Source organism: Leuresthes tenuis, unplaced genomic scaffold (genome assembly GCF_036924035.1).
Source record: "Leuresthes tenuis unplaced genomic scaffold, fLeuTen1.0.hap1 SCAF_11, whole genome shotgun sequence".
Taxonomy (NCBI): domain Eukaryota; kingdom Metazoa; phylum Chordata; class Actinopteri; order Atheriniformes; family Atherinopsidae; genus Leuresthes; species Leuresthes tenuis.
In genome coordinates, this window is record NW_027325365.1 from 13,853,543 (window position 1) to 13,863,833 (window position 10,291).

Here is a 10,291-nt window from a genome sequence, read left to right on the forward strand (position 1 = left end):
ACCGTCACAGCCCATCATCCCCCGGGCCCGTCTAAGCAGCCCCCAACAGGGGAGGATCACCACTACAACACACCACAACCCCCTGAAAAAAAACAAAACCTGCGGACACATCAGAGTCCCCAAAGCAACTGGACACCAGAACCCCCACCAACCTGCCCACATCGTGGCTTGCCAAAGGCAACCCAAACAACCCCAGGCATAGACGAGCCTCTCCTTTGTGATACATAACACTATGAGGACTACATGGGCTGAGTTAATTTCCATGTTGATGTCACCTAAGTCACCCATAATGATCAGGTGTGTTATCTGTGCAATGTGTGCAGATGTCAGAGTGTGTAAGACCCATCCTGAACATCTTTTGTCCTGAATAATGTGTTCTGTGAAGAATTTTGTATGCATTCTGAAGGTGTTCAAGCATATTTGTTGCCAGAAGTTGTGATTAGAACTGATTGATAGATCTTCCTCCCATTTTGAGGATGTTAGAGAAATTGTGTGTCATCTAGTTTGGAAAATAATTCATATATATAGCAATTTTGGTGTGCAGATGTTTAAAAATTCTGCTACCCTAATAGGGAGTTGTTAGTTGGCTGAAGGTATGTTTCTTAGTTATTATAGACTTAAATTGATATTCCAGAAATGTATTGCTGCTCATCCCGTGATGTGATATGAGTGCATCGATTGAAATAAAATGTTTTATAAGATGTTTTATTCCTTCAGGCCAAAGGAATAACTTGCAGATTTCTGATGAGAAAATCATTTACCTCCACAGTGATTGACACTATATATTTATCAATAGTGTTGGGATTTGAGGCAGAGCTCAGGGAGGATGATGACCCAAATGCACAACTCACCGGCAAAGTTCAATGTCTACAGATGTAACTAAAAAAAAAAACTAAAAAAAAACTGCAAAGTTACAACAGAAAGTACAGCATAGAGGCAGGAAAAAACAAAACAAAAACAGGAATAACACGAAATACATCAACTGGGGCCACATGTTTTAACAGGCAGTCAGTGCAGGAAGCAGCAGGGAGCCACGGTCTGCCTGTTTTTTGATAAGTGGTAACGTGTAATAATCATGAACGTCCCTGGACTAGTTTTGACGGTCATCTTCTACCTGATGGTGCTCGGTGTCGGCTTGTGGGGCTCGATGAAGTCCAAGAAGCTGCAGAGCACCAACCCGGCAGACAAGACTGAGGTCACTTTGCTTGGCAACAGAAGGATCAGCCTGGTGGTGGGAATCTTTACTATGACAGGTAGGTTTGCAACTCAGCACACTTCATGTGGGGTGTGTATGACAGCAGAAAGTCACACATTTGGCAAGTTTAGAGAAAGCAAAAGAAGTAGCTTCAGCTGCATTTGTGAATTCTTATATTTCACTATGTTATCCAAAGCTCATTGTCCCACAGTGTCTGTCTAATTGTATCCAAACAATCTTTACAACTTCTGCAAGATGTGCTGGCTATAAGATGTTTCAATGTCTATTTATAATGTCCATCTACAGTCAGATCTGATTTGTTGTTAATTGTTTGACTTGATTGTTGTATTGCATGCTTTACATCAAAGAAAAGAAATCAATTAAAAAAAAAACTCTCCAAAGAAAACCACTCCTTATACTATAAAGGCTTTATCATAGTTTGAGTTTCTTCAGTTTCTTGCCAATGAGGTCAACATTTGTATAAAAAAAATAATGATTATAAGTTAATAAAGTTAAGCCTGTCAGATTACACATCAGCACAGTTTGAGATAAATGTTAATGTGTTCCAGTGTTTTCATTTGTTTCACTTTGGGACACCTCTTTAAAGTTTGTTTTCTTCTTATGTTTCCAGTGATCCGCACTTCATTTGCTTCTAGGGTTATAGTTATTTGACATGAGCACCTTTATTCTTCAACACAGCCTGAACCCTCATAGATGAGCTTTCTTCTCATTTCTTTTAGTAGTCTTCAGAAATAGTTCTCTGTGCTTCTTGAAGGACATTTCAAAGCTCTTCTTTGGATGTTTTCTGCCTTTTGTTCCATTCTCTGAAAAGATGATCCCACACTGCTTCAATAATGTTGAGGTCCGGGCTCTGGGGGGGATTCATCATTCCATAAGACCTGTTGCTACTGATTTTCAGTCCAGTTTTTCTATCATTTGACATACCTCCGCCTTTTCTCTCAGTTTACCCTTCCTATGAATGGCTTTGTGACGGTCCACCCTTCATGGATAAAATAATTTTATGAAAAACCACAAGTCCGATTGTGAAGCAAATCAGACTTGTGGTTTTTAACGTATTACTATGGTATTACTATGGTAACGTATTACCATGTCCCTCACAGTCCTCTTACCTAAACTGCCAGAGAAGCCAGCAAAGGATGACACTTCAGATAGTTTTTTTTATGGCAAATAAAGAATAAAGAAAGATATTGCAAAGAATAAATGCACATTGAGCTTAAATGAACTGATTGGAAATGCATTGTGGCTGTAATTTTACAGAAAAAAGAACATCTAATTGTTCTTTAGCTTTTTTGTATTGGTATGTATTGTATTGCGTGTGCTTTTGCTTTCTGCAGCTACATATGTAGGTGGGGGCTTCATCATGGCTACCGCAGAGGTGGTGTACAATCCAACAATGGGACTGACCTGGGCGGTCATCCCTCTAACAGCATCCCTGTCTTTCTTAGTTGGTAAGAGAGAATCCCAAGCATCCAGAATGTTGACTTTGTATTTTATGTGTCATCTTTCCAGTGTCTAGTGTGGTGGAAAAATTAATGTTATCCAAGCACTATTAAGGTGAAAAGCACTCTACAAGAACAGTTCTTGTACGAGAGAACAGGCAACTCTGGTTCTGCTGCATTGGTCTTGATTTCTTATTAATTATCTGCCGTGAGTTTGAGACAAATGGCAGGTCTATGTACATTACCACTCACATGCATGGGCTCAAACTTCTATCCCTTTGGGTTCTGTAATTATAAAGGAGGACTTTGCTTCGCCAAAACAATGAGAGACAGAAAATATGTGACAATGATGGACCCGCTCCAGATCAAGTATGGGAACTCAATAAGTGCAGTCCTGTCTCTGGCACTGATACTAATTGATGTAATCTGGGTGACAGTAACTCTTATCAGCTTAGGTAAGTTACACTTGTATGACTTTATGATATACTTATGTACTATACTTAATAATATACTTTTTTAGTTTTAGTTTTCTTGTTGGAATAGTACAATCTTTGCCTCCTACCATTATTTGCCAACAAACTTCTCCTGCTACTATTTTAGAAACAGTATAAATTATATGAAACAAACAAAAGTCTGTTATATATGTCTGTATGATGGCTGGAAGAATAATAAAACACGTTTATTTGGTTAAAGAGATGATTACTAGAGAAGAAACATGAATCTGAACCTTATGAATCTGTCAAAGCCACACATCGCCACGAGGGAATATTCAGCTGTGGCATTCACAGTAAAAACATGCTTGACTTATTCGCCCTTCACCATCAGAATTTAAAATGGACTCTCAGTAAAAAATGGAATAGAAGTGTTTTTTTTAGATGAGCATAAGCTGAGTGTATATTAAGAGAAAAACATCAACATTCATAATTTTCAGCATTTTTTATTGTTATTGCTTTGCACGAATTCACGATAAGAATTGGAATTTAAGGTCTTACGTCATACACATTTTGCACATTAAGAAGTCCTAAAAGTGAAATAAATCTGAATGTGTGTGATGCTACTTTTTTAGGATCAACTATGGGTGTGATCCTGGATTTGTCCTATTCTCTTTGCATTTGGATCTCTGCAGCAGTAGCCATCATATATACACTAATGGGAGGCCTCTACTCTGTGGCCTACACAGACATCATACAGCTGACTCTAATTTTTTTCAGTTTGGTAAGTTCCTCATCGAGCCATGTTTTGCCAAAATAAATAATAATGGAATGGAATTACTTACTTACAGTTTAGCCTCTGGGGAAAAATCATTCCATAGCATGTTCAGACGTGATAACAGTCAGCAATGCTTTGCTAGTAACTTTTAAAGTTTTCCAGCATCATACCAGTGTGGATAAACTGTCTCGGTGTCCTACTTTACATGAAGGTAAACATGCTTCAAAATGCGAGAACTTGTAATGTTGATGTGAAAACACAAGCATTGACCTGCTTTACGTTCCTGTCTAAACTGTACTCTGTAACTATTTTGGGACATATTACTGCCATCAAATTCAAGTTGAGCAAATAACCTTATTATTCTTTCAACATTTAAGAGGTCTTATATGTCTTAATGTGAATAAAATACCAGTTTCATTGCCTCCTTTTTTCATTTAGAATCTACGCACCCTTTTTTAAATTTGGCTTGTGCTTTTTCAAATGTGGGTCGTCTTTTTGTGATGCTACAAATGGAGCTGCTACGATGCAACGGAAGCCTTGGAAAGGTTAAGCATTGGTCTCCAAACTACTCGGATATAAGTCTGATGGCACCTGAAAGAAGGAAGCCAATGATCCATTGTTGACCCTCAGATGGTCTTTGCCTGTGTCCCGGCTGTTCTAAACGTAAATTCAGACAGAATCTTCACAAAAATGTGTATTTTCATTTTCTTTTTACTTGGGTAAGTTTTGCAGTATAACCCCAGATAAGTGATTGCAACTTTTTTTTAATCCGCTGCTGCAACAAATCTGCACTCTGACTTTTGCAACACTTCTCTCAAAAAATATCTTGCAAAACTCTGAAACTTACAAAAAGAGTTTTATTTGTAGAGGAGAGGAGACGGCGGGAAGGAGGTCAGGGGTCAACCGATCAGTGAAGCCTAAAGAAGAAGGGAATACTTTTGTTTATGGTGATGGTGCTGGTTTGATTTGCAGTGGGAATCTGAAAGTTCAGAAGCAGTTGGACGGGCTGCAGACTCTTTTGTTCTAAGTCTAACTATATGAACTCGCTGTTTGACAGCTTTCCACAGATTGAAACTTAATTAGATTTGAATTCTCCCTCTATTTTTGCAGTTGCTCTGTGTCCCCTTCGTCCTGATGAACCCTCATTCAGTTGACATTACCAAAACCGCCTTCAACTTCACCTACCAGGCCCCGTGGATTGGTTCCGTGGATAACGATAAAGTGTGGAAGTGGCTGGATGACTTCTTATCACTGGTAAGAAGGCTGTTCAGTAATTTCTCAACTGTATGTACTTCTATCCATGCACTCCTTCTTACAAAAACAAAGAGTACAAGTTATCACTGGTTGTACTCAAGCATCTGAGCCAAGGAGAAAGGGAGTGGTTGTTCACCTCAAGTCTGGAACATTCTTTCAATGCTGCGTTCAGTCAAAGCATACTTAGACTTGCAACTTGTTGCCCGATGAGCTCGTTGTCATGTCAGTCTATTCTCCTGCTTGATGACAGATAAAATACTTTGTGTGTATCCGTATACATCGGCTGTTAAATGTAATTTCTGGGGTCAATATGATGCAGAGCGTGTTTACCTGTGTGTCAGTTTTTTTGGGGGTGTTTACCTTTTGCTTTTGCAAAGCTGGTCTTTAATAAATTCCACAGTAAGCTGACAGTAAATTTGTATTCTTATCACATACGATAACGTGGCCACCAGCGGTTTTGAATCCTGCATTTTTGCATCAACAAATAGAACTTACTTGCTGCTCCACTGAGCACAGGCCCCCACATATTTGAGGCTATGTCTGTTTGTATTTAAAGGCTCTGAGTGAAATAACATTATTCTACTGATTTTATGTGTTTTATTAAGCTCGATTAAGTGTTTGGGGAAAACAGAAAATGTTGGGATATTCAGTTTTGTTGCAAGAAGCTACAAGAGTTGAAATGGTGTGAATCGTGATAGAAGTGATAGTTTAAAAGTTTTAAAAAAAAAAGAGATAAAGAATGGTTCTTTGATTTTTCTGTTGAAGACTTTTGGAAACTTGGGAGGTCAGATCTTCTTCCAAAGGATTCTGTCAGCCTCTTCATCAACTTCAGCCAGGATCACCTGCTTCATTGCGGCACCTATCATTTTCATCTTTGGGATCCCATCTGTGCTGATCGGAGCAGTTTCAGCATCAACAGGTACAACGAGAGCGTGAAACCGAACAGTGTCGTAGTTTATTTGACATTGTTATGTTTTGCAATCAGATTGGAACATGACCACATATGGTTCCCCGACTCCGTTCGAGCGTGGAGAGGCTAACAAGGTCCTGCCAATTGCTCTGCAGCACCTCTCCCCAAACTTCATCTCCATCATTGGTATCGCAGCTGTAGCTGCTGCTGCGATGTCTTCAACTGACTCTTCCCTGTTGTCTGCCACCTCCATCTTCTCATACAACATATATAAGAAAATCCTGCGGAAAGAGGTAAGAGGACACCTGACATTAGACTTGTGTTTGTACCTTTTCTGTTTCAGCTACCACAGTTTTCTCCTCTTGCAGGCATCACACAAGGAGCTCCAGTGGGTGATCCGTGTCACCGTGGTGTTGGTTGGCTTGGTTGGCGCATCCCTCACCTTCCTACAGAACAGCATCATGGTTTTCTGGTTGCTGGGCTCTGACATTAGTTACACCATCATGTTCCCTCAGATGGTGTGCGTCCTCTTTTTTAACATATCCAATAGCTATGGCTGTCTGACAGGCTTGCTCGGTGGGCTGTTGTTGAGACTTCTGAGCGGAGAGCCTGCTGTTGGGTTGCCTGTTGTCCTGCACCTTCCTGGCTGCACTCTTGAGGACGGTGTGTATGTCCAGCACGCTCCAGTTAGAACTATATGCACGTTATCAGCCATTTTTCTAATTCTGTTGTCCTCCTACCTGGCTTCACTGCTCTTTAACAAAGGACTTATTTCTGAGAGGTGGGATGTATTCAAAGTGAAATCCCACAAACCCTCACAGACAGTGAAGTTAATGATCAGAGGCGGCACCAGTACAGGGGAAGATGATCAGCCTGACCTTCAGAATGAAACTGAACCGAGAGATAGATGAAACATAGATTGATGACGATAATCTAAGGAATTCATCCCTTGTATCAAATTATCTCAATAATTCCCATGTTTACTTTTTTACTTTGTCTGTCTGTGGTTACATTCTAAAGGGGTTCGATTAACTTTCTGTTGTTTCTTTTTGAATGGCATAGTTTTATATCAAAGGAAGGGGAAAGATAGCGCATATTTTGTACATTTGCCATGGATTTTTATCTCATATGATGTACCATTGTTTTTTTTGTTTTTTTTTATTGTTTTAAGTCATGTTTTAAGATTTAGACTTTTTCCTCTTTTGGTGGTGTCAGTCAGTCCCACAAAACATCCATAAGTTGAATTAAAAGTTCAGTTTAACCACTATTTTCTTTTATCAAGAGAGAAAAATAATGTATCTGAAGAAACGGGATGTATTGCAGCTTTTTAGAGATGTAAAACCACACCAAATAAAACAAATGTATTTAGTTGTTGGTGCTCTCTTGGTAAATATTTGTTTTGCCTTGTTGTTGTGGCAGTGATGCTCCATGCCGTTGATTTTTCTTCTTTTTTTGCATGTGGTTACGTCAAAAACTTATATAAAGTACACATAGTGTGAAAGAACAATACACATTCTCAGGCAGGCGAGGCAGGTTCTGAATGGCGGATGAGCAGAAATATCTGGGCACTGGCACAATTTTTTCCTTTCTTTTCTGAGTGTGTATGTTTTGCCAATAACACATTTTAGATCACAATCCCAAATCAGAAAAACATTTTGGTAAAAGGTTACAGCATTGGAAAGAGGGCAACAAGCAAACACTATGGCTCTCACATTTACTTTGGCTTTCATTTAACTGGAAACTGTATAAACCCAAGACATTTCATGTTTTGTCTCATCAGCTTTGTTAAAACACTTCTATTCCTACATTTCAGGCCTGCAACTCATTCCAGTAAAGTTAGACAGGCGCAAATCTAGAGCAAGTATGTTAAGAAACAATGATAATGTTGTTATTTCAAACAGGTGACTAGAATCATGATTTCTTAACAAAGCAGAATCTTTGAAAGAATCTATTTATTCATGACTTGGCATCCTCAAAGGAATGGAAACATTTCAAAGTGGCAAAAGCTTTGCTGTCTTTTCTCTGTTTTTTAGAATATCTTGACAAATGAAATTTAATTGATCGTACAAATTCTGAAATATTTTGGATTATTTGAAAGTAAGCGTAGGAATAAGTGGAATGCAGCAAGTGCGAGTAGTTTTCCACGTAGACTCAGCCTGAGCTTCAACTTCCTGAGCTGTGAGGGGCAGCAATGTGCCATCAGGCATTTAGACTGACAGAAATTAACAACAAGAAGAAGAAGAATCTAACCTGCCTCAAGAAGAAGAAAACAAGGCAGGGCATGCATCAATAATACCCAACTGAGTGAGCAAGGGATGATAACAGAAGCAGTGGGGGAACACAGCACGTAGACATAATAGGCATAATATTCCATCAAAAGTAATCCGTAAGTTCAATCAGGAGGCGATATGACAATAAATGTACCAAGCACTGAAATATTGTTATAGGGTCGGACAAGATTTGCTTCTAGAGAGCTGAAATGGACTAAAATAGACAAATTTGTCTGTGCAATCAAAAGGAAAGGGAGACAGAAAGAAATCCTCCTAATATTTACCTATTTTAAGATAAACTTGTGTGCATTCATTAGTCACATATATGAATAAATGTACTTATAAATCTGCAGGCCTATATAATCTTTTGAAATACATTACTTTCTATTTTTGTATAAAGTTGTTGTTTCAAACGCGTTGTTTGCATTGAAAGACATTTTATGTTGTGAACCAACCGTTAAAGTTGTTCAATTATTGCTTTGTTTCGCTTTTGCTCACTTTCTAAGCGCAATGGGCCTCTACAGCCAGCTGGGGGCGTGTTTAGCCGTGGGCGTGGTTTGTAGTTGCTTTGGCTGCACCTTACTCGCACGCATAGATGTATAAAGGTAGTACAAGCCATTGTTGTTGTTATGACCATAGACATTATAAAGTTAGGAAAAATACAAGTACAATGGACTTGTTAAAGTTTTATTCCTTATATGTCTAAAGTTATGACGCGTCTAGCGACGGCGGCTGAGGTTAATGGTTAGAGAGGTGAGGCCTATACGTCATCGTTTCTGAAAAAAATCCGCATTTCCAGTCCACACGACTCCGGGCTCTCCGGCGTTTTATGATCTTCTCACTCAGGGAGCCGTTTTAAAAAAATACGGTTTCACACCTCGAAAAAGCCGGATCCGTGTGGATGCGAGGCCGAAATGATGAAGTATTTATGCGGATTCGACAAAAAACATTCTCGTGTGGACGGGCCCTGAGAGCAACAGTTATTTTGATGGGCTACCATAGCAACGTGATGACTTTATAAGTCATTCAATGCCAAAATATGGTCAACTAATATTTTTATAAATGGCGAATGTATGAAAATTTGTCAGCGCTGGTGTACAAATAGATAAAAACTCAGTGACATGTTACATTAATCATTTCCACTTTTTAACCGCTAAAGTCCTCATTTACACAACTTACTTACTTTTTTTCCCCATGGAATTAATAATTACAAGTGAATAGTGACTTCAGTACATGTCCATTTGAAAGAAAACAGCAGGAATACGGGCGAGATTTTATTCTTTTTGGATCAATCAAAAATCTGAACATCAGAAAACTCCTTCCAAACAAATATAATTATGCAACATAGCTTTCAACACAAGAGTTTGCAAAGTGCAAAATACACAACAATTGAAAAGAAGCGGAAAAAAAAAAAGCACCACCCTTCAGGTAGTTTATTAAGACACTGAAATGGCCAATTCCAACACCACAAATAGTATCAGATGTCTTAAGCCAAACAATTAATAACACAACATTTTTGGCTTTTATGCAAGCTTAGCAACATGGACCCCCCTAAAAAAAAAAAAAAAAAAAAAAGTAATTCGCTCCACTTTAAGGCCAGAACATTTCAAACAATAAAAACAAGGACTGCAGTGAGGTAATTCAAGTCCAGTTGGCATCAAGAGGAGTAAGACATGTCAGCACCGTCCCAAATCCAAATTGCATCCTAAACAAAAGAAGGTGGTATCATGATGTGTTCTCTAAACACTATAAACAGACTGATTCCCTTTGGAAAAACATTAAGCTTTCCGTTTGAGTTGTTCAGCCTGCAAAGATGAAGGTATGTAATTAGGAATGAGGACACGGTGGTGCTCCACTCCCTTCCTGACTGAAACATGAACAAAATAATATGAAACGTGGAGACAGACTGCTTACAAACCAGATTGATACATACAGTTTAAATACTGTATTTACCAGATGAGTTTGAAAACTGAAACACGGGACTATGCAGTGG

The 10,291-nt window shown here is 38.8% G+C and overlaps 1 protein-coding gene across 1 annotated transcript; it reads left to right on the top strand.

Annotated features, from left to right (window-relative positions):
* Positions 1–1,066: 1,066 nt before the first annotated feature.
* LOC140317774 (high-affinity choline transporter 1-like) lies at positions 1,067–6,939 on the top strand (the record flags this gene model as incomplete). The annotated part of the gene is made up of 8 exons (XM_072395285.1): positions 1,067–1,253; positions 2,551–2,664; positions 2,955–3,110; positions 3,722–3,870; positions 4,975–5,118; positions 5,884–6,037; positions 6,104–6,321; positions 6,397–6,939. Coding segments are annotated over 8 exons (1,665 nt in total), but the record flags the coding sequence as incomplete, so codon positions are not given.
* Between the last annotated feature and the right edge of the window lie 3,352 nt (positions 6,940–10,291).